At 40.4% G+C, this 25077-nt stretch overlaps 1 protein-coding gene across 5 annotated transcripts in view; it reads left to right on the top strand.

Moving 5' to 3' along the window:
- Runx2 (RUNX family transcription factor 2) overlaps nt 1-25077 on the top strand; it is a 193272-nt gene that overhangs the window by 4639 nt on the left and 163556 nt on the right. For all 5 annotated transcript variants that reach the window (XM_063238785.1, XM_063238786.1, XM_013156585.2 and 2 more), the window contains exons 2-3: nt 3609-3765; nt 9358-9462. In XM_063238785.1, the coding sequence (XP_063094855.1) occupies nt 3609-3765; nt 9358-9462 (262 nt within the window). The remainder of the gene's footprint in view (nt 1-3608; nt 3766-9357; nt 9463-25077) is intronic.

Here is a 25077-nt window from a genome sequence, read left to right as displayed (position 1 = left end):
GGGAACTTCTTTCTCAATTCTGAAATGTCAGAAGAGAAAATTACTTCTCCCTTTCCCATGAAGTTTCTTGAAGTGGTAGATTATATGTTTTAAGAATACCTAGAAATGTAAGTGTTACGGCTTCACCATGAATGATTTTATTTTATTTTATTTTTTTGCATAGAAGTACTTTTGAATTGGATAGTGAAGAAAAAAATTTAAATTCAAGCTTACTTCTAACTAAAAAGTGATTTTTGACTGCTCTTTACCCCTTAAAATGTTTTTCCACTGTTTGGGTTTGGTACAGATGAAATATGTGAAAATTTCTTGATTCTTTTGGTTTTCTTTTAGATAAACACAGTGAGAATCTCTAAGGGAAACTTTTTAGTTTCAGAGATCTACTTAAAAAAACCGCTCAGACATATAATTATACGTCTGATTAATATAAAGTCATATACAGTATACACTTTTCTCTGCACACACACTGCTTCCCCCTCTCAGAAAAACATTGGGCAGTCTGATTTAGTAGAAGGAATAGCAGAAAAAACAATATTTTTAGCCATTCAATTCGAGTTTAGTCATAACAGGAAAGGTTGTTTGTATTTTTTTCAGGCCAAGTTCTAGGCCCCATAGATGACTTGTGTAATTTGGGATTATCTATTCATTCTGTTAAATATGGTATGTAAAACATACCAGTATTTAATATGGTCATTATTATGCTGCTTAAGCAAAGTAAAATGGATTTATGTATTTCACTCTTAGGATTTTGTCTTTCACATTTTCCCATATTGAATCAATTTTCCTTCTCTTTAAAAAAATCTATTATGTTAAAAATATGCAGTAAAATAATAATGTCCCACAGCTCTTGAAAACTCTTATATTGGGGCAGATCTCTTTATTTTTTTTTTTCTGAAATTTAGTCTGACTGGAGTAAAACCTACCAGCAGTCATCCCTTGTCTCTCAACAACTCCAAAGAACATCTCAGGACACGAACTAAGGAATTACATATTCAGCTGAACCCTTAGAGGATGCTTATGAGTAAAAGCCTATGTTTAACAGACTTGCAACAGAATACCAAGTTATCCTCTTCCTCTTACAAAAAGCAGAGCCTTATAATTACACTCTATGCTTATATAGTATCATCCACATTTTACAGACTTTTAAAAAATTATTTCCAATTTATCCTGGGCAACTGTGTTTCAACTTAGTGGTGGGAAATAGTAAATACATAACAAAAGCAGAGGGGAAAGGTGGAACCTCTTGATTTTTGGTGCATTTATTTTCTTCTCAACAGTACAACCTTTCTCCTGTCTTTTTTTTTTTTTTTTAACACTTTCTTTGATCCAGAAAGTAAAGCAGGTGTTAAAACACGATATGCTAAGTATACAGGCTATCTAACATCCAGGAAAATACTAACAAACACGGCCAGTTACTTGAGTATTTCAAAATGTGCATTTGTCTGGCATTGAGGATTGGAAGAACATGTATCCTCCCTCGAGAGTGTACCATTCACGGGGTTCACTGTGTCCCTTGTGGGCACTAGATCAGGTATGCAGGGAGGAAGTCTTGTTCTCAGAGGAGTTGCTCTTGACCTGGCAGACTTCTCAGATCGAGAACGATTATACACCCTAGAGAACTAGTTGTCACCGTGATGCCCTCTCCTCTGAAATGGAGAAAGTTGCCAGAAGTCTAGAGCCAGGGCACACTGCTGTTGGCAAGGGAGGCTGACTCAACCTTTAACCTGTTCTCTTTCAGTTTTAGCTGGTAGCTCACAGGCCCCTGGCTGTGGAAAGTGATGCTTTTTATGAAGCAATTTATTTATGTATTTATTTTTGTGTGGGTTTTTTTTTTTTTTTTGAGACAGGGTATCATTATGTAGTTCAGGCTGGTCTTGAACTTACTTTGTAGCCCAGGCTGGCTTTGAACTCACAATGTAATCCTCCTGCCTCAGCCTCATGAGTGCTGGGATTACAGGCATGTGCCACCATACCTGGCTATTTATTTTTAAAATATTCACCAAATCCTTACTATGCGCTGCACACTGTTTTGGCAGCAGGACATCTAGTAGTGAGCAGGACAGAGGAGCTGAAGGCCCCTTCCTTCATGCGGTTTATATCGTTTCCACAGGAATATAAGCTGGACTTCCAGGAGTGAGTTCTTGGGCTTTGGGCTAGCATCTCAAAAGAAGTAGATTGATCATTAATAAACATGCATTGAAATGGTCAACATTTGGCTACAGTAGGATGCTGGGAAAGAGGATGCTATAGATTCAGGAAAGCTTTGCAGATAATAGCTGTCTAAGATATAATGGTATCTGTTTTATCACATCATAAGAACTCTTATGAGAGTGTGCACCTACTGTGTTGGGAGCATGGAACAAAATGCTTAGGTTTGTCTTATGGAAATCTTGACAAAGGAGAGAGTAGCACCAGGAGTAGAAAAAGATTGGTTGGATTTTTGCCAGATAGTGATACCCCACATAGGGTATCACTGGGTTTTAGGCTTCGTTAGTAGGAGCCCTTACTTCATTACCATGAGAGCATCTGGAAGCTTAGTTTAGGAGGGGTGGAAATAATCCGATAGGATCCTGGAGGTGAAAGTGAGAGGAAGGATTGTCATCAAGGGGCAAGATCTTGGTCTTGTGCATTAGAACAGTATTTTATATATGACAGTGAAGGGTTCACGCTGCCAGCATTCCTTTACTGGGCTCCAGGTGATTAAGAAGTGCACACTTGCAAATAGGCTGACCCAGGGTAAGCTGTGATCTCTAGACTTGGGGCAGAGAAAACATTTGTCAGCCTCTAAGACTGATTATTGGATCTTTACTTGCCCAAGTTAATGAGCTTCGATTCACTGTTGAAGGCAACAAATGTTTCATTCCAAGATGACAGATGGATTAAGACACATTTGCATTGTGGCTGAGGGCGTACACTTTTTGTCTTTGCTACTTATTTGTCATTGATCATTTTCGGTCTGGTGTATATCTTTATTCTGTGCCTAGAATTTAAGTGTTTTAATGATTTTAAATATCCCAATGGGTCCCACTGGAGAGTGGGCATTTGTAAATGCTTGTGTCATTAAAAACTGAATATAGAGCCTAAAGTAAAGGGATGGAATGCAGGCCCTAACACATCACCACTTCTAGGGCTCTGTGTTAAGAACTCCCAGGTTTCACCCAAAAGACTCCTCCCCTGGAGCTGACCAGACTTTCTGTCCTTTAGCCCTATATCTAGGTGAGACCACCTCTCAGGGTTCTCCAGGTTGTAGACAGGAGATGCTTTAATGTGTACGATGCACTGTACAGCTGGGGCATCTACCTTCCTTCTGAAGTGTAATTCTTGTGGAAAGCCCAACATGGGAATTTAATAAAAATATACACATATCCTGTGAAGATTCCAAAAACTAATGAAGGAAATTTTTGCCTGCCTTTAAAATGGGTGGGCTCCCAAACCCTGGTCTGTTTGAAGTGGCATGTGACCCCTTTTACAGACACTTTGTTCTTGTCTGCCATTGCTGGCCTAGGGCACCGAGTCCTGATAAGACACGTCATTTACAATAAGAATATATTCTCAGTTTTTAAGTTTTTCTGATGGGCGATTATTGCTGCTGTGTTTCCTGTTTTATGTAGGTGGTAGCCCTCGGAGAAGTACCAGATGGGACTGTGGTTACTGTCATGGCGGGTAACGATGAAAATTACTCTGCTGAGCTCCGAAATGCCTCTGCTGTCATGAAAAACCAAGTAGCAAGGTTCAACGATCTGAGATTTGTGGGCCGGAGTGGACGAGGTAGGTCTCTGATTTTTAATACTGATAATGGAATAAACACATTAAGATCCTCTGGTGAAATGTGGACTCGTCTGTATACAAATCAGCACCTTCTTTTACTGAATGGAATTACTGTAAGATTTTGTTTAAGTGCATCCAGACACAGATGAGTGTTTGCCTCAGCACCCAGGCCTTTTTCATTTGTTTTATGATATTGCAAATTCAAACAATGTTTTCAGAGGAACTGGCTCCTCCTGTCACTGGGTATGAGGGAAGGTAGACAGAAGAATGGTTAGGGGGTCAGGATTTGAATTATGAGGAAACATAGCTGAGTAAATTGAGTAGCAAAGGGGAAAGAAAAATGTATGCCTTGGACAATTTTTGATATAGTAGTATTGCTCTATTCTGAAGCAAGAACAGTGAACATAATGTTCTTCATCTATCACATGTATTTCTAAATGAGTTAATTCTCATAATAAGAAACTATTAAAAATTAGGGTTTTTTTTCTTACAGGAGCCTTTTCATTTGAATAAGTGAATAATGTATTAGTTATGTTAGAACAGCAATGTGAAGTTACTTAGAGAAATGAATGATCAGGACTCCAACAGTTCCACACTGTTTAAAGATTTCCATCATCTGATTCCATCTGCAAATATTAGTAGTCTTTAAAAGGATCATAAAACAGGAAGCAATCCTTTTTCAGATTTTCACAGCTGTTTCATAAATAGGGTTAATGTTTTTTGAAGTCTCTAAGGAGACTAATGTTTTGGGTTTTATTTATTCTACAGACAGACTTCTACTAGTCATTCACCTATTAGAAGTATTATTTTAATTTATTAATTTATTGAATCTGATTTTTCCATTTTAAGAATTTCAAGAAGAGAAAAATAGTCCCTTGTGGTACTGGGATGAAATAAAAATTATCAAGCCTGTGGGTTCCCTGCAGGCCAGGCTGGAGTTAGCAATTGAGAAGCAGCAGTTTTTAAGCCATGTCTAATAGTTGCCCTTTAGTTTGGATCAGATGTCAAATTATTACTATTGTGAAAACTTGATAAGGGAAATTCAAGCAAGGCTGTTTCCGATGAGTAGTTTTAGTTTACTTTCTAGGAACAGGGCCAAGAAGTTTACTTTTTAACTTAAGAAAAAAAATGATGCATGCTAATGAATACTGTCACTGAACTAAAGGGCTTATCTCTGCATCAAGGTTTGTTTATTTTTATTAACAATAAAGAAGATGCATCCTATACTGATTAGGCTTGGAAAAAGTGTGTGTAATCATTTGCTGTCTCTGTTATTAGTTATTAGTACAGGTTTGCATTACAATTAAAGTTTCTCTTTTTTCTAATAAGAATCAAAAAAAATGTGACTATGATAATTTATTTACCTGTATGCTTTAAATTGCATTTTCTTATTATGCAATATTACTTTAATGAATTTTAGGATTTAAAAGATGGGTTGTTATACTTAATTTTGTTTTACATATCTAAGTTAATGTTTCCATTTATTTATGCTTTTGCATTACATAGATGCTGCATAACTTTTTTTCTGATCAATTTGAGTAGAAACTATGGCAAAGTGATAGTGTACTTTGTAAACCCTCAACATATTTATTTAAGAAACTTCAAAGAGAAACTAAGGGTGTGCACTGTTTTACTATATTGGCTTTCTCAGTTTTGGCTGGTTTCCCAAATAGCAATTTTTATATTTAAAAAAAAAAAAGACAGACTTAACTGCTTGCAGACTTTTCACGCATGGAAGATGAAGAAAGCTTCTTTTGATGAAGTGTAATTATGTCCAAACAGAGCTGACCCCCTCCCCCTATATTTCTTATGATCTTAACTGAAGAAAGTAGGATTTTTCCTTTGAAGCAGCCGGGACTTGGTGGAGGATCTGAAATGCTACAGTCTGCTGCCAGAGGCAGGATGGAGAAATTGGTCCAGACTTGTCTTTGAGACTTAGATGGGGGTGTGGGGGGAGCCAGTGGGGAGAGAGAGAGAAATTGATTTATCAGAAATAATAGATTTTTATATCACTACAGTAACATTATATGAAAGGAAACAGAAATACCAAGCTAAAATGGAGAGGGAAAAAAAGGACCCAGAACACTGATAAGATAGCACTCAGGAAAAAAAGTGGGTCAGTTTTTCAGTGGCAGGAAGCCCTTTAACCTGTCTCTGCACCCTTTGTACCTGACCTCCTTTTATAACAGCTTTTTTCCCAGCTTCCTCTTTAATTTTCACACTTCTCCATTTCTCTTGTGTTAGTCTTACCAACATGTTGCTACCATTTTTAATTTTTTTCCTAGATTGACAAAATTTTTGTTTTCAAGTGTTAGGAAATAATAATAATAAAAAGAAACACCAAGCTCTGCAGATGTTGCAGGTCTTTTGTTTTCTTTTCTCTTGTAGAAACATAAGCTATCAGAAATTGAAAACTGGTCTTAGGTTTATAAAGGAGCCCTGTCACTACTTACTTGGGCTTTATGGGTCGTCTTATGACCACAGATTTTAAAAATGCTTGGGATGAAAGTAGAGCATCAATGAAACTTGCATTAAGTTAGGAGTGGCTTAAGGGTTTTAATTGTCTTTTCTCCCCCCCCCCTTTGTATTTTAAACAGAAGTGTTCAAAGTGACTTTGGCCCTTAATTTTTTTTTTCCTGGTGTGCTTCCTCTCTTTTGACATCAAGCATGCTGCTTTTAATTTATGAGCATTTTTAAGCATCTACAGCGTACAGAGTGTGGTATTTTCTGTGTGGGATACCATCCAGCTTACAGCCTTACCCTCGACAGGTCCCTGTGTTTACCTTAACTATATGGCTTGAGGACATAATATAGAACTAGTTCTTAGATAGAGTTACAGTTAGTTATCCCAAAGGAAGAGCCTGCTTTTTTTTTAATCACTCTTAGGAAGTGATAAAAAATGAGATCTGGGATAAACTTTTTGTTTGTAAACTTAAGGGAATCATGGATGCACACATACACACTTGATTCAGGAAATGCATTGTTCTAAAACGAAGATCAGTGACCGAATTGGATTAGAGTTTGTAAAGTTTTTCTTTGATATTACATACATGTTTCTTCTGAAGGGGCAATCAGAAATGGAAAGAACCTCCTCAGGTTTTGCTTTAATTGTTCAAGTACATATTGATCCTGAGGATTTGATTTTGGAAGACCATAGATACACTTAAATATTTCCTCTCTGGAACCCACCTCTTCTCAGATGAAGCTTTGAATGAAAAACTGGTTCCGCTCTGAAGATTCAGATGCTTTGTATGGAAAGGATGAATTTGCTGTTTGGCTTTTGTTTCTACATAAAGTAATATTTCCCTGAAGTTTTGGGAAGCATAGATAACTTTTGATATTCTAAATAAATTGTAATACCCTAAAATAGAAATAGCTTCAGAACCAATTTAGATAAATTAATGAACAGTATCTGTAGCAGGTTACTTAGAGGTGTTAATGATAATGAGAAATACACATCCTTAAGTATGATTACTGCCATTGATGATTGACTGTCTTCCAGCCACAGCCACTGGAGCCATGGTTAGAATTCAGTCCTTGGTCTGTGGACCGCAGATCTGATCCAGAAAAACACTGTGTAATGTTCCAATGTAAAGTAACTTTCAACCTAACGATACAGCTGTTACTTCTTCGTATCGTTCCACTATTTTGAGGTCTTAATCTGGACACGGTGGCTTCCTATTCATGTTTCTAATCTCTATTTATGTAGACTTTCAGTTTTCTATGACTAATTTAGATTACTGGCTGTCTTTATTTAAATCTGTGTAACATCTAATATGTCTCGGAAGACATATGGTACAAAAATGGCATTTTAAAGATAGATGCTTTTATTATTGTGGCTGATATTACATTAATCTATATTTACTATTTCTTGGGCACATAGAGCTAACTGAGATACAACTAGAAATAACTTACCTTTCTGTTTGTTTGTATTCTCTGGCAAAGTAACAGAACTTTAAAAAAAAGCATTAATTTTAAGATCAGAAAGGCTTAGGTTCAGATCCGTTTTCCCCATTTATTAATTCTGTGAACCTGGGTAAATTACTAAGCCTGTTTGGGCTTTGGCGTCCTCTTTTGTGAAATGGGGGTTGATGAATCTAACTAGAGAAGATTAAATGAGATAATGTGTAGGAAGTAGCTGGATAATAATGGGTTTCTAGTCAGTATTCATTTTCCCAATTCTTCCCTGTCTCTCACTTCTGTCTTTTTTTTTCTTTCCCAAACCCTTCTCCCCTGCCATGGAAAAGTACAGCCAAGAAGACTGAAGACTGTATACACTCAGTAACAAATGATGTGTGCTTTAAACAGATTTTAGGAACTTAAACATGGTCTAGGTTGAAAAGAAAACCCATTCACTGGACTTGACAGCCAAAAGAGCTGTTTTACATTAAGCCTTATACATAACCTGTTCCATATTAAACTTTGAAAAGATTGCATTAAACTTTGCATTGCTACATATTGTCTAAGATTTGTGTTTTGATTTAATACCCTCAGCTTTCAGTAAAAGAAAAAAAAAGTCTGAGCAAAAGAAAAAAAAAAGAGCTTTTTATCTGTTACAGGAGCAGACTAAACCAGTACTCTGGCCCCAGATTGCTGAATGTTTTATCGAGTCACCGTTTCACGCCCACTTTTTCCTGTCTTGTAACAGTTTGCAGTTTTGACTATCTGACATGAGTAACTGTTGCAAATCTAACTGATTACAACTGTCAGTGAGTCTGTGTAACAGTCTGCTGTCTTCTGGAGACAACCAACATCCAGATCTGCTACCAGTTTTTTCCTGTCCCCCCACCCCAATTCATCGAGTTCAGCTCCCTGATTTGAAGCATCAGATGTAATAATTCAATGAAGCACAAGTAAAAAAATCCATGTTTATATTAAGAGGTGTCATGTGCCTTCTGCAAAAGCTGTCACTGCCAGGAAGGGAGCTCCTTCAGGATTTCACAGCAGAGATGTATGTTTGGGGAGAGCTGAGCAGGCAGGAGACAAACTTTGTTCCAGTAATGATGAAATCATCAGACCACAGGCACATTACGGCCAGCACAGGAGACACTGGCTGCTGTTAAAATGATTCCCTTAAGAACTTCCCTCTTTCATCTTCCCATTGTAGTTTCAGCCAATGAAAATGCTAAAGCCATGTGAAGTAAATAACATAATCAACAATGATTTACTATTGTTCTCTCAGGGGGTCATGACCTAATCCTAAATCAAGACTTCTAAAATCGTCTGGGCTTGGATGTGCTTGGATGTTTTCTCCTGATGTTGGAGAAAACTGAAAGGAAGAGGCTTTTTACACAAGTGGACCAGGGATTTTGTTTTCATGACAACTGTTGCTGTTGGGGGAGCTTTCTTGGAACTGGAACCTTCTCTTACAGTAGCGCAAGGAAGATGATGATTTCAGCACTGAATGGGGTTAGAGGCGCCTAATGTGCCGGGCGGGCGGGGGTTTTCCAGTTTAGAGTAAGAGCTCCTCACTCTTGGCTTTCACTGCCTGCTCAGAGATGCTCACATGAAATGTGGACCCTGTGCTGCTGCATGCTTGTCAACACTGTCTTTTTATATTCACTTGGTACTTTTCCCCTCTCACCTCTGCAGGCAAGAGTTTCACCTTGACCATAACAGTCTTCACAAATCCTCCCCAAGTAGCCACCTATCACAGAGCTATTAAAGTTACAGTGGACGGACCCCGGGAACCCCGAAGTAAGTAATTGTCTTTCTATTGAAAACAGTAATAAGAGTTTGTGGAGCCCCTAGGATGACTTTATTCCAAATGAATTAGTCTTAACCTCCATGTACACTGTGTTTGCAAAGTTTGTTATCTGCATGAACTTTTAGAGAGGGATAATTAGAACCTCACAGTGAATAGAAAATAAAACTGTGGTTTTAACCTTTGCTACCCAACTACTAAGACCTTTATAACTTTGGAAATGAGTGAATTATTCAGTTACTGGAATGATTGGCTAAGAAATTCTGCTCATCCATTTCATGTAATGGACAGGGTAGAATAGACCCCCGAGAGCTGAGGAAACAAACAATAAATTTAAAAATCTCCAGCTTAGTCAAAAAGCACTTGCGAATGTTTCCCATGGCCTAAGAATGTGTTTTAGCTTTTTAGCTCGCCCACTCAATTCCCTTTGTAAAGAGCACACTGCTTAATTACAAAGAATTTATTTGCAAATGATAACTTGCTTGATTGTTACAACACTGTTGTTTGGTCATGTTCTAGTAATTGTTATAGATAGTTTCTTTTAACAGAGACAGCCAAACCGAGTTAAAGTCCACCTTGGTTTGTTTGTGTAGACATCCAGGAGGTTCAACCGGCGGTTAGTTTAAGATACCACACATAATCTGATTGAGCTAATATGTATTTTTTTTCCTAAGTTTAAATCAAAACTGGTTTAATTTTCCCGTCCCACTGCCCAAACCGATTTGAACAAACTCTGCATAACAGTATTTAAATCTATTTAGAGATTAAAGAGTATTTGATATATAAAACATTAACAATTCCATGCGAGTGGAAATACCATCTAGACCTCCACTTTGGCTGTGTGGGTGCACTGGGGGTCCTAGCCATTGCGTCCAAGGATTTTCATTTGGTTGGTGGTGGAAATAATGACTGACAACAGCTTTTTGTTCTGTGCCACTACACCTGCCTAGCTAGGCCTAGCTTTTCTTTCCCTAAAATGAGAGAAAAGGGCAGGTAAGGTTTTGCTCTAAGTAGTGTATGCTTTAGCAGTGGGAGCCCACAGTGCCCCCTATTCATTTTGCTGTAGTCTTTTCTGACAAAGGCTGACTGCTTGCCTGAACTAGGGAGGTTTCCTGCCTCTAGAGCAAGTCTTTGAGGTTTTGTTTCCTTCGCCTTTCATGTGTATGGCCTTCTTCCAGACTCATAATGCTGGGTCAGTGCTGGCTGTGTCTGCTAGTTTGGAAATATCCTGGGAGATGGTCTGGGACACTGGTGTGGGAAGCCCCAGGTTTCCAGTCCTAAGGGCCATGTTACACAGGGCAGATGAACAGGACAGATCAGGGCTGTCTCAGTTGGTTTTGGATTTGCATGACTCTTCTGTCCTCAGAAACGAGGGACGATGCTTTATGATCTGAGGCATCTCCTGGCCTTTTACTGCCTAGCCCCTGAGTTCCTGAGAAGGTAGTACTGATATTTCATAATGCATAAAGCAGGATAGAAGTCTGATAGCAGGATAGACCACTAATATATGTCTTCTAAAGAAGTTTCCTGCCCATCTGAACTTTTTTCTTCAGTACTTAGAAAAGCCATTATTGTGTGTGTGTGTTTGTGTGAACTAGAGTTGTTCAAAAGTTATTGATTTGCAGAGGGAACAGGAGAGGGTGGCACTGTCCCACTCTGAAAGGAAAGAGAGGTGAGGAGGCAGTGTAGCTTTGGGAGGGCCACTTTCAAGTCAAGAGCAGCAGCGTCACCTCTTTTCAAAGAGACTTTTGGCAGAAGGTGGTGTGTGATCAGGTCATGCTTTGGGTGGTGCTGGTGATTGAAGCAGATACAGACTTTTGAGTGACAGGCCACCTGTCTCAGTTCAGCCTGAGTGACATTTCTTGTACACTGAAAATCCCTATGAAGATATGATGCCGTTTTCCTGACATCATGTAATGACTTGCTCAGATAGAAGACTGGGTCTGGTGCCAGTAACAGCTTAATGCTACAACCTGGACTCTTGTACTGGATTATTTCCTTCCGCCTTGCTCTGGGCCATCTGTCCCAAGCGTTCAAATCCACCATTTTAGTGCAAAAGCAGTCAAAGCCAAGATATAAACAAATGGTCGTGGCTATATTCCAATAAAACTTTATTTACAAAAGCAGGTGGTGGGCCAGATGTGACCCACAAATTGTAGCTTGTCAACCATTGCTTCTAATTTCAAAACGGCTTATTTTTTTTAATCAACTTTACCAGAGAAAGACATTAATAAAAGGATTTCGTAGAGGGAGAAGAAACAGTTGATTAATACAGTTGCTTTAGCCTGTCTCCCTAAAAATAATAATCCTGTACATAGTGGTTAATTGTCCTAGTAATAGTACACTGCTGTTTATTACTGTGATGGTTCTAAGGAGTTAAGGATTTTGTACTATTGGTTCCTGTTTACAGTTGGACTTTTTCTTCTTCCTCTAAAGATCTGAGTATGTATTGAAGAGGCTTCTCTGGCAGTTCAGCTATTTGAACAGGAACAAGTTCTGGGTTAACTATTTGAGTCGGTATGTCAGACTGCCTGAATTAAAATCCCAGCTGTACCATTTCTTACCTGTATGGAGGCAGACAAGGTCCCTGACTTCCCTTTGCCTTGGTTTTCTCATCTTTTAAAGAAAGAATAATAAAAGTAGCATCGTCTTCATCAGTTGCCGCAGAAGTGTTAAATGTATAGTGTATTTAAAATGGGCAGCACCGTGACTGCCTGTAGTAAGCACTCATTAAATGTTAGCTTTGATTGCATCAATTTTTTCAGTGTCAGAAATTTGCTTGTAGTATACTTCCAGGAAACCGATACCATCTAGAGTTTGTTCTCTAGTGTATTATTTTTTCCCGTGAAGAAAGCTTTGCTGATTTTTGCAGCATAGTAAATGGCACTAATAAGTGTTAAAACTTATGCCTTGAGCTATGGATATTCACACTGCCTGGGGAGAGCTGTGGGATCTGCTGATTAATGCTATTTGTGTCCAGCAAACCCAAGACAGGATGCTATGACTTTAGTACCCCACTCAAAACCCTGCTTGTCAACCATCTGCCACGACTTGCTTTACTCTCAGAAACCCAAAAGGTTTTATCCTCCTGTGTTTTCTGTCTCTGGCAGCTGAACCGGTGCTGTCACATCACAAACAACTTCTTTTCTTAATATACACATCTGGCGTTGGCAGTTGGACTAACTTCATAAGAGCACATGATCATCACTCATTACAAGATTAAAAAGCACCCCATGGCATCATCGATGTTTTTTAACTTTGATCTTTTGCAGTCGTGATTCATCTCAGTTATAAAACTTCCCTTTAAAGGAACATCACCGATGACTTATTAGAACCTTCATCTTAAGTAGCGTAAACATGGAAACGGTGCACATCTTTGCAGAGTGCCATTTATTTCTTTTGCCAGCTTATCATTTTAAGACATGACATCATGCTTAAGATCCCAAATTTGTAAGTCTTGTATGTAGGCGAGGCGTCTTGACCTTCTGTTGGCAAGTCAGCTGCGACTGTCTGCCGGCAGCAGAAGTCAGCACGGTGGCGGCTGCAGGGGTAATGCGTTTGGATTCTTCCCCCTATTAAACATCAGATCCTGTTAGCATCCTCTGTTCCCCTTATGCCCTTGGTTCTAAGAATTTCTGCAGGAGGAGAAAACTTGCTAAGCATTGTCATATTCTGTAGCATGGTTCTGAGTTTGGGGAAGAGGACTGATTGTTGAGTTGGTGCAGGATGGGAAAAGTGAATCACTTTACAGAGTCAGAATCCCCCTCATTCTGTTGCTGCACTCCCAGTTATCTATTGCTAAGTAGTAAAGACTGAAACAGAATGATTTAAAACAATAATCAGATTTTTATTCCTTACATTCTGTGAGGTTCCCTTGGACGGTTTTGCTGCTAGTCATGCTTAGGGACTCTTGTGTGACTGTAGTCCGTTGTGGCTGATTGTCCACTGCTTGGCTTGGAGAATGGAGAGGACAGCTGCCCCCCAGTCTCCTTTTGTGGAGTCCCAGGGCCTCTTCCTTTCCACAAAATCTCTCCATGTGGGCTCTCTGGGACTCTCTGGTGCGGCCTGGCTTCCCAAAGGCATCTCAGACCTCCCTAAGGTGCAGAAATGGTAACCGTTGGGCTTGAAGGCCTAGGCTCAGAGCTGACACAGAGTTGGTTAAAGCAAAATGTAGTAGAAGCCTGAATTCAGAGGAAGTGACCACACCGAGGTGTGAGTGGCGGGGGAGTGCTTCAAGAGACCACTCAAATCATCACTCCCACCAGGGCTTAGCTGGCAAACATCATCATGGCAACGGAAGAAATACGCTTTTCAAGATATTAACTTCTGAAAGTCCTTCTGACCTTTTAAATTAGGAACATTTAAAGTTCTGCAAAGTGGGTGCAAGTTTCAGTTACGGTAGCTTCATTCTGAATTAAACAAATCTGCAAATATCATATGAATTAAGGGTGGGCATTATCTTGTGCTTGGTATTAGCAGATCAGTGTGAAGCTGAGGCAGGTCAACACCTCATGTGTGAAAGAAGAATAGTAAGTGTCTGAACCAAAAGAGGTGTGACCCTTGTGTACAGCATGGGGAATCTGTAGCAGAAATATTATAATGAATCCTCAAGTGGGCAACCTCAAAGGTTTTGTAGCCCCCGACACTTTTATTTTTTTGGTGGTATTGATTATTGAACCAAAGGCCTCTGCCCTGAGCTACGTCCCCATCCACTTTTATTTTTTGAGACAGGATCTAAGTTGCCAAGTTTTGTGGGCTGGATTCCCATTTGGGCTTTTCCTGTCTCAGTCTCTCTGAGCGCACACTCAGCTAGGTTTTATATTGTCCGGTTTTGAGAAAGCTTGGCCAGCACACCTGCAGGCTTCCTATACAGAACACAGGAGAGCAGGTTTCTAAGAATTTTTGTGTGCTGCACCTTAAGGACACAGACCATAGTTACTCTCAAAGGGAGACCAAAGCTGTCAGCTAGACTTCCTGAGAGGGGCACTGTCACTCCTCCCCCCACCCCGTGACTTGTGCCCATGGAGAACTGGGGGAGATAGAGAAGCTCTGCTTCCCCCAGGATCTGGTGCTTCTCTTGCAGGCCTAAAGGGCCTACAAGAGCTGGAGGTGAGGTGAGCAAGGAGTTCTTGGGGAGCACAGGGGCCAGTTGGGATTGTAGGCCTACCTTCACCCCCATAAGGCTTTATGTCCCATGTTTAAACTTTTTTCTTCTTCTGTCTGCTTGTTCTCATCAATTCGTCCACAAATGAAGTTTTGTTTTCCAGTATTCTTTCTTTTGGTTTGTTTTTATTTTTTAAGACAAGGTCTCATTATGTTTAGGCTGGCCTTGAAGTCATGGTAATCCTCCTGCTTCAGCCTCCCAAGTGCTAGGATTACAGAGGTACTTCATCATTCCTATCTGATTTTTCCACATTGTTTTTATTATTTATTTATTTATTTATTTTGAGACAAGGTCTCACTGTGTAGTTCAGGCTGGTCTTGAACTCACTGTGTAATCCAGGAAGGCCTTGAATTTACCGCAATCCTGATCCTCCTGCCTCAGCCTCCTGAGTGCTCGGATTACAGGCCTCCACCACCATGCCTGATTTTTTTCCATGTCCTTAGGCCTGTCCACTTATAGAAGTTTTACTATAATGAAGGAGAGGTAGCAGACTCAATGGCACAGGTGGTCTGGCCAAAGCAGCAGCATCTTTAATCCTCCTGCTGATCCATGTAGTTCTGAGTCTTCTCCAGTCATGTGACCAGTGGAGAGAAAGAGGGTTTAGCATTTTCTCTTCCTTGTTCCTGATGATGTCATCTAACCTCCATGCCTTTTTATCCTAGCTGGGTAAAGGAACAGGCTTTTGTGCTGGCTGGCTGATCTCTGATTGTTTACCAGTGGCAAATGCTTAAGCAGAGGTTGCCCTCACATACAAGAACATGAGGGACCTGTAAGATGTGTTGGGCGGAGGGACAATAGGAGCATTTTTGAAGGTTATTTGATATCTCTGGATACAGTGCTTGCTTTCACATTCCTGCTGTCTATAAAGAGAATTTGAGAAAATCTTGCTAGGCCTTGTGCCATGCTCCCGATGCCCCAGGCCTGAGTTTAGTCCTTCATGTAAAGCGTTAGCAGTGAAGCCCTATACTTCTTGACTTACATATTTCCTCTGAAGTGCCTAGGGAGTAGAAGTTTGGGCAAATGCCATGCTTTGATACTTACAGCATAGCAGACACAAGCAGCAGCTTGATGGTCATCGATATCAATCATTTGGTCACTAACACATTGTTTGAAAATCTTCGACTTCAGATAGCTAAAAATACCCATGGCTCCCCTTTTTTCTTGTTGCTGGGATGATGGAGAAGGGACTGGCAGAATCCCTGGTGGAGGTTCTGTCTGGTGGCTCGGGAACACGTTCCGGAGATGAGTACTTTTAAATGTTTCAGCCTCCCCTCTCCTCCTTTTTTATTTTTTCTTTTTTTCCTTTTTGACTGACTGTCAGGAGCTGGGAACATGGCCAAGAAGGAAATGACACATGGAGAGGCATTCTGTGTTGTGCAACATTCTGTGGAACTGATGCAAGAATATATGGCCTGTTTACACATTCCTCTGCGAGCAGCCGGCATGGCAGTAATTTAATTCAGCAGCGCATGGCATGCTGCAGCAGGGAGCTATGGCCTTAACGTCCTTTCATGGCAAATTATCACAGCCGTTAAAACATGCTTGTGTCCCTCCTCTGCACCCTTCCCTGGCTCCCAGTTCCGAATATGCTTTCTCATCGGATGGGGCTTGTGTTAACAAGGAACCGCGGCTTCCACCGTGAGAGCACATTTTCCACATGCGTGTGCTGCGGTGGATGTATTTACTTCTAACTAAATATAGCATGGCAGGTTTTCAAGTGATATGTGTTCTAAAAACACACACGTGCCGGATCCACATGTGCCAGTAGTTTATGTCTTGGTGCAGGTCAGAAATTATTCGTTCTTAAAACAGTGTTAGCATAGAGATTTTGAGAACGAGGATTTTCTTTTCTTTTTTTTTAATAAAAGTGACTTTTCCTTCCTAAGACAGATAATTTGTGATAGATAATTGAAATATTCTTTTTACTTCTATTTTATTTATGCTCTATAGCTTTTTTTCCCCCAAGGAGAACTGGAAAGTAGGGCAATAAGTTATACTTAAAAGAAACAGGGAAAAAAATTCATGGTACTGTTTTTGATTTCCTTTAAGTAGGGTTTTTGTAATAATTTATCATTTTTTGTAAGATAAAATAATTTATCATGTCAAATAAAGCATGTTTTTGGCTTTTCACATAAAATATAGTAGTTTTAATTTAGGCAAGTATGGAAAATAATTTTTCAAGTAACTTTTAGAAATTAAGAGAGCTTCAAAACATTTAAGTCTAAAATGCTAATTCAAGATCACATGTAACACTTAAAAAAAGAAACCCGTGTGTGTGATGTGGTACTTTGGTAGCACAGGAAAGGCTCCCTGCTTCTGACAGTTTCCCTAGTATTGTGCATGGTGTGTAGAATCTGTTTGCTGATAGACCAAAGCATTCCGCTAAAATTGAGAATGAAGGCTTGAACCAAGCACCTCTGCCAAATGTGACTCAGGCTTACAGCCATACTAAGGTGAAAATCAGTGTGTTAAACTCTTTTGATGGGAGCAGGTTTTAGGAGCTAAAGGGAGAGTAGAGAGCTCAGTGAAGAGCTGGGTACTAGAAAGTAAACCTTGAGTCACAATGTGCCAGGGTTTTGCTGCCCGTGATGGTCGTGGTTGCCGGCTTCAAACATCTGTTTTGCGTCGGGTCGGTTGTATGTAGCAGTGTGGTTCCAGTGCTTTTCAGGTCTGGTGCACTATTAAGAATGCAGGGTTTTACAGTTTGAAAGTGAACTTGGAGTTTCAATATTCTGTATTTCTTCCTTTTGCAAAATTTCCCCTTTCGTAAACTATTCCTTATCAAGTTTTATTCTAGAGTCATGGTAACCTTCCTGTTCTATCAATTTCAAAATCATTGTTTAATTTCTTTGCCATTTAACATGCTTAGTTATCATAATGGAACTAGTCATGATGTCTGCCTCTACGAGAATGTTACTTTAAACTGAAATCACCCTTTCTCCTGACATCTGATATTTTAATTTGTCTTCTTTGTATATTTCATGATTAGTCATTATCAGAAGCTTTAAACTGTTGTTGCGTATTTTATGTTTACTTACTATATTTACAGATTTATTGGCTGGCCATTCCTTCTCTTACCTTGCCTGTTTCTTCTGGGATCAGTTTTCCTTTGTCTTGATACAGGTCCTTGGGTAGTTGCTTTGGTGAGGCCCTGCTCATGGTGAGTGCTCAGCCTTTGCTTATGCAAGTATTAGCATTTGTGGGCATTGGCTTGCTGGGATCTGAACACTGCACTGCTAGCCGTTCCACTGTGCAAGAACTTTCAAGCCTTTCTTATGGGGTTACCTGGCATAGCACTTAAGGGAGTGGAACACTGGACAGATACTCGTGGAAGCTGAAGAGGAAGAAAAATGGACCTTAATGCCTGTCCCCATAGGGAGCTCAAAGAGTCTAGGGCCAGTAAGTGGGGAGAAGGCAGAAGGGGAAAGAAAGGAAGGAAGAAGTGAAATACCCTACTTCATAGATTGCTGTGGGCAGGCCCTCAGTTGTTTCGGAACCTTCTATCCAAATATTCACTAAAGAGCTCCAGCATTATACCTGACCCTCAGAGTCAATTCATTAACCCATCTGAGCAGCAATCCTTAGACGTTGGTACACATACATTTTCTGTCATTTTAGTAAGAGTACAGGACTCAGAACAAAGATGCTTCCTGTTTTATATGGTAAATGAATGGAAGAAAACAGAGGTAAGAAAATAAATGTGTGGAAGAGAGGGACATGGTTATGAGAGCCCGGATACTGAAATCTAGGGTAGAACTGTCTCTGATCAGATGTTGTGTGACCCAGTCTGGCACATGGGGTGCCTCTCATTGGAGTTGAGGGGGAGTAGCAGGTGGGGAAGAGGTCAGCTGACACTGGAATTTGTTGGTCCTTTCAGCATTTCCATCAGTCCTCAGACTGCAGATGTACTCTGTGCGTGTATTCCTTCTGCTTTCCCTTCCTAGAGTTAATTTTCATGAGCTGAAACCTGGGTGAAAATGCCTGTGGGTTTTTTTTGTTGCATTGGGGGCTTCTGAGAATGAGTTAAGCTGTTCTCTTTGTCTCTTTTGGATTGGCCTTGGAAATTATTGGTAGAAAAACATGGTCCCTACAAGATCATAAAGGCACTAAATGCAGGTGGTTCTACAGGAAGCGAGTCGATCTGTAGATGCATACACTAAACAGCAGAGTGAGTGTGAAGTCTGAGTTACTAATTCTAGAGCTTTGGTTTCTCTTTCACCTTCTCACCATTCACTCCATCCTGCCAGGACAAGTGACAGCGTGTTGTATCGTGAGGGCTGTGGCAGAGTAGTGTGGCAGGGCATTCATCTTTTGGTTGGAGTGGTTTGTATTTGAAGTGTGGGTTCGCTCATGGTTGAGGCAAGTGGAAGCCTTGGAAAGTATGAGACTTCGGTGCCATCTTAATGACCTTAAACTAATCACTAAACTCTTCTCCAGTTGGATTTCCCCATCATTTAATTGGAAATAGACATGAAGATAGCATTGCAGAGTAGCTGAGAGTAACTGCTAAGAAAAGATTGTAAAGGACTTGGCACTCAGAAGGGCAGCTTCAATGCCAAATGATAGTTATATGGCACCTTTCTGCCAAAGAGTTCCAAACAGGCATTGTTCACTTAACAGGTAGGTAAACTGAGGCACATCTGCCCTCAAAACTCATTTGCCCTGTGTCATTCAATAAGTTGGCAGAGACATAGAGATGGGCGAGGACCCCAGGTCTCTTCCAGTTCCATTTTTTCACTACTAAAGCTCCCTGATGCCTTCATCATTAAAGCTGTGGAGGTTTCTGGTGCGGAAATTTCTTCTGGTTGGTGTTAAGAGGTAGTGTTATGTGAGAAGTGTGCCTACTGGCAGTGATGTAGTAGCCTTACTAAATGGTAAATAAGTCAAAGATATAAGATCTGGCACACAGCAGGCATGAATTCGTAGATATATATGTTTGTTGAGTGAGCATTGAATTCATTAAGATGAAAGTTTAACCAACAGCTGGAAACACTGAATTTTGTGAGATGAAACTCACAAATTATAGACGTTAACCCTCAATAGAATCTCACTTGGAATAACAATACAATGAATTGAATTCTTGGGGGAAAATGTTAACTTTTAAAAAAGTACATGAGTAGAAAATGTAGGCAAGATGACATAGGTGGCAAAAAAAAAAATCAGAAAATAAAGATTAAAAGAAGAAGATAGATCATCTGTAATTGCAACTCCCAAGGTTACTAATGCCATGCTGGGTATCTTCCTGCACATTTTCCTGGGATAGTAGTTAGGACTTCCCTGAGGGTGACAGCAGCGAGGAAATAGCATCAGAAATATGATGGCAGCATAGGAGCTGAAAGGAGAGAAGAATAGCAGCCTGGACCAGAGGATGACGGAGGCTTGGCGATGGGATTTCCTGATAAGGGCAGGCTCGGTGGTGGGAAGACTGGGTCCTGCCTGGGATGTGAGCTTTCATGGGTCAGAGAGAGCCTTCCCCCTTCTACCCCACTCCACCACCAAGACATCAGGCCTTTATCATGGCTGCCAGAGACACTTTTTGTGACCCTTAGAGAGGCATTTCAACATGTAAATATCTCCAGCAGTGGGAATGTTAATTTGTTCAAAGAAATTGTTTTGAACCCTGAGCTCACTGTGTGCCAGGTGCCAGGCATACCAAGCAAGACAGCTGTCTGTGCCTTTGAAGAGCCTGCATCCTGTAGGGAAGACAGACAAGAGAGGGTTAAGCAGATGCTTATCTACAAATGCATCTAATTGCAAATCGTGATAAGTGCTGTTTAAATGACTGGTGTCATGATAAAGAATAATGAGGCTGCAGGGAACAGAAAAGAGCCTGTTCTAGAGTGGTCCAGGGAAGGCCTCTCCGATAACATCTATCGGCTCCTCTGGGTGAGAAGCTGGCTGGCCAAGTCAGAAGGAGACAGCAAGGCAAAATTGCACATGGTATACAAAGGCCTGACCTAATCAGTATCAGAATCTAACACCCAATTTCAGCAGAAGAGATGGCATTAGCAGTGCCTAAATGATTGCCAAAACAGTAGACTAGGATCACACCCCTCGAATTGCCTGCTTGATAATAATCCTACTCGAGGCTTGTGGTCTTTTGGGGAATAGCTAAGGATTCTGTTCCCACTGCCCCCAAGCCTCCTGTTATTCTCACAGGTGCTTGTGATTCTTCTTGGAGGTAAGGCTTTGAGGACAGGATGTTCATAGATGTTATCTGCAAAGCATGCCACATTTGAGGCCATTTTCGGTTAACAACTCAGTTTAAAGAAATGGATTTGGTCAGCTTAACTGGGTGATGATTTTATAATAGAAGATCCCAAGACTCTAATAGGCCAGGAAGATTAAAGACAACCTTGAAGAGGTCAGTGGACAGGACCAGGTAAGGGACAGTTCATTGCTGCTGGTCTCAGTACGAATCCGGGGCCTTGAAGAATATGCTTTTCTTAAGGACTGAGCCACAGGAGTGGGCTTGTCCTAAAAATAACCAAACCAAAGCAGTAAGTTACCTATTCAAGTAGATTTTCTTAGGATTTGTGTATAATGTACTAAAATCTTGGGCTTTTATGGACAATGAGAAGCAATTCTAAAGGTGAGCTGGGTTTCCAAACATAAGAGCAACGTGGAATCCTTCAGAATGTTTAGCAAAGAGCATTGATGATGATTAAAGGATTGTAAAATTGAACCTATAAGGATAAGTTGAAAGGCTTGAGATTATTTGGCTTCAAGAAGGGGAGGCTGAAAGATGACTTAATAACAGACTTTGAAATTATGAGAGTTATTAAGCTATGTATGGTGGCCAGCTGTTTTGTTTCTGGTGAAATCTAAAAAAAGAAGAAGCACGATAGATTTAGGTTAGATTTAAAGAAGAACTTCTTGACAATAGGAAAGAAGTAAAAATGGGTTACCGAAGTCTGAGGGCTTGAATAAAGGCTGGTGTTTCAAATCCCTTCCATCTTAGCAATTTTCTGCGTGCTCATCTCAAGCATAGCAAAGAGCTACCTTTCTCCTTTGAAAATCAAAGGCATGATTTCTGTTTCCCATTATAATTCTTAAGCTCAGAATCACAGAGGTTTGAGACATAAATGATGAGGGTAATTTGTCTTGCTTCAATGGCCATTACAATCTTTAATTGGGAAAAATACCACCAAAAAGACGAACAGATTTGCCCTACAGTCGAAAGCTGCCGTTGGTAAGCAGAATAGATTATTTATGAAGAATTTAAGAACGAGGATGGAGAAGCTTTTATTGTTAGAAAAATCCAGGTTTATTTGGCTTGTGTATACCAGATATAAAGGCAGGGCTTTAGGAAGCAGATTCTTTAGGAAAAATTAAAAACATTTTGAGGTGGCATTTGTGCAACCTGGAGCTTGAGAGATGCAACTCAAAAATTACCTTAAAGGAACTCATTGTCACCCAGGGAGGAGGAGAGAGGAAACAAGCAGGATTTATTTCTGATAACAGAAACGTTCATGCGTGCAAAAGCTAGGACTGTGGGGGGCAGAGTCTTGCTTGCTTGCCTGGTAAACCTTTCTCAGAGAAGCCAAGCAGCACAGTGGTTGTTTTCTAAGTTTATTTCTTAATCTACTCCTGTGCACATTAAACACCTGTCAGAGGTACTTTTTAAACAATAAATAAGCATCTCTGCAGGTGGTTTCTTTCCCCACTCAGTATGGCTCACTGGAAAGCCAAGTGCACTTACGCACACAGCGTTCTCAGATGAGTTCTCGGTTTTGAACTAAGTAGATACAGTTTTATCTAAAGGAAGAAAATAATCCAAGAGACCAACAAAAAAGGCTTTGCAGCCACAGGTGACCCAACTGAGAAGAAGGTTCGGTGGGTGTGGTGCAAAGCCAGGGGAAGGAAAAGTACTCAGAAAACATGTTTTTCTTTCCTCCCAGAATAACTTGGGCAATGTGGATCATTAGGCACATTTAGACCCTTGAGCCACTCAGCTTTACCTTTCCAAAGTGACGTCACCATGGGAGAGCCACCGCAGCCTCTGGCTGGGTCAGAAGGCACAACCCACTTCCTCTCATTGCCCTCCTTTCTTCCTTGATGGTGACATTTTCTTAGTGGCCTTGGCATATCAAGTCTTTCTGTGATTTGTACAGTTGGGTCTCTCCCACCCCTCCCAGATGATTTATGTTCAAAACCCCTTCTAAGAATGCTTTTTTGTTGTTGTTTTGTTTTTGGTACTGGGAATCAAACTGAAGAACTTATGCTTGTCAGGCAGAGGCTGTGCCACTGAGCTATATCCCCAGCCCAAGAATTCTTAAAGACTACAACAGCCTGAGGCAACTTAAAGGGAATTCATGCTCCTCACCCATCCTGCTCCTGAGGTCAAAGATGTGGTAAATCGGAAGGAAAACCAGCTGAAGAGAAGCTTGGTTGCTCATGTTATCAAACCTTTATGCAAAGGGATCGTGGTTCCACCTCTGTCATAGGCAAAATCTCCACTACTCCGGAGAGACAGTGGAGCAGGAGATGTTGTGTGATTTCTGCAATCTCTCAAGTGTGCAGTTATGGAATAATCTTTAAAACTGTTTATATATTGGTTTATCTGAAGACCCACAAACACTGGTTATTTACATTCTTCCCTACGGCCCTCTAACTACAAGATTTCCTCACCTGCCTCCTTTCTCTAAGAGCAGCACTGACAGACTGACTGAGACCAAGTTGAGAGCTGCTAGGTGTGGTAGAGGGTTGGAGGCCTGTTTTTGATTGCTTCTAAAGTGCAATCAAGGACAAAGCCTTTTGTGACAGTCCCCAGACTCAAAGGAAATGAAAGGGGTGATTTAGACCGGGGCTCAGGGCAGACTCTGCTCTGATCACGTCTCAGGGGGAGCCCTGCATGGGCTGTCTGTGTTTACAGAACTCTTGGTGTTGGTGGCATAGATGAGATTTAGGAAGGAGAGTTTCTGGGGCCAGGAGAATTTTGAATTCTTAGGGAAGCATAGATGGTCTGAAATGCATGATGCATGCTTGTCTCATTTTTATAGAGCACATGTTTGCCTCTTTTCTCTGTATTACACATTGGTTCTGTGTTTTGTGAGTCCTGGCATAGCATTGCTTGGGTGGAGCCAAGTAGAATTGGCTAAGTAACACAGGAAGTTTATCATCAGGGGGGATGCCTCACCTCTTCGCTTTCCCCAGGGCTATCTAGGACCCTGAAGGAAAGAGAAACTGATTGCAGCTTGTCACCTCCTACTCTTTGAACCAAAGTGAGCTAATGGAAGGGGACTTTGCAAGATGAACACCCAACCTCTCTTCCAAAGCATCTGCTTTTACTGAGCCCTCAGCATCTATTTTTGCAGCAGGTGGACCTCCCATTGCCACTCACCACTGGAGAACCCCTGATGGGCTGAGGAGTCACTGCTTTTTCTTTCTTTTCTTAGAACTTGAAGTATAAGTAAATAAAACTTTGCAACTGAACTGGAAGAAAAATCTGACACTGAAAGATGAAATGTAAGTTTTTGTAGCATGAGATTTGTGGCACAAACTGATCAGAAGAAGGAAATTTAATGATCTAGATAGATGCCTCTGGTTATTACCACTTTTACTGAGAGTTTGTATGCTCACCCAGCAGGGTGAGTCAGAGCTATAAATAAAAACTTTTACGAGGAGCAGAGAAATCTTATGTTTGAAGGAGTAGGTGGTGCTTATAGCTAATTTATGAATGTCTCCTTCCATTCCTTTCTAAATTGGAATAAATTGCAATTTAAAAATTTTTCTTTGCTACTGCATATCAGGAACTGAACTCAGGACCTTGTACTTGCCAGGCAGGCACTTGTGCTATTGAGTTATATCCCTGCCCTGTAAAGAACTCTTGACACTGAACCATAACTGTATTCTATTCCTGGCCCATTTTTGGGATTGGTATTCATAGTTTTCACATCAAGACAGTGTAGACACATGGTTTCTTCCACATTTTAGCTAGGCTGTGTGAAAGCTTTTGGTTTGTCATTTATTTATAACAACTGCTTAAGAATGTTACTATTTCTATGGTGGAATCTTAAATCCAAATACCTCTCTACATGATTTACAAAGTACTTGGAGCAATTCAGTGAAATTCTTTTTTTTTTTCAAAAATGTTTTATTTTTAATTGATAATAATTGTATGCTAGCAATATTCTAATGCTGGTATTTATAACCTTTTGTTCTGGGTGACTTTGGTAGTTAAAGTAAATTGACTTTGGGAAAGAAAATCAGCTTTAAGAACATACGTAGGTTCTTTACTTCTGTATGAATTGAGGAAACATTTTATACTTTGCCTGATAGGCTGCTGTACCCTTGAATGTTAGGAACAAATGAAACAACTTGGAGAGTTTTAGCTTGCAATGGCCATCAACAGCATGGGCAGAGGTCAGAACAGTGTCTAGCGTTATTTTGAGTATATGTGGACACATAGAGCTTAGTTGATGGAAAAAATGAGCATGTTTCC

The sequence above is a fragment of the Cavia porcellus genome, unplaced genomic scaffold (genome assembly GCF_034190915.1).
Source record: "Cavia porcellus strain 051 isolate PalLab524CR breed Dunkin Hartley unplaced genomic scaffold, mCavPor4.1 scaffold_28, whole genome shotgun sequence".
Lineage (NCBI taxonomy): Eukaryota > Metazoa > Chordata > Mammalia > Rodentia > Caviidae > Cavia > Cavia porcellus.
The sequence above is the reverse complement of the archived record's forward strand: the minus strand, read 5'-3'. Positions and strand labels throughout refer to the sequence as shown.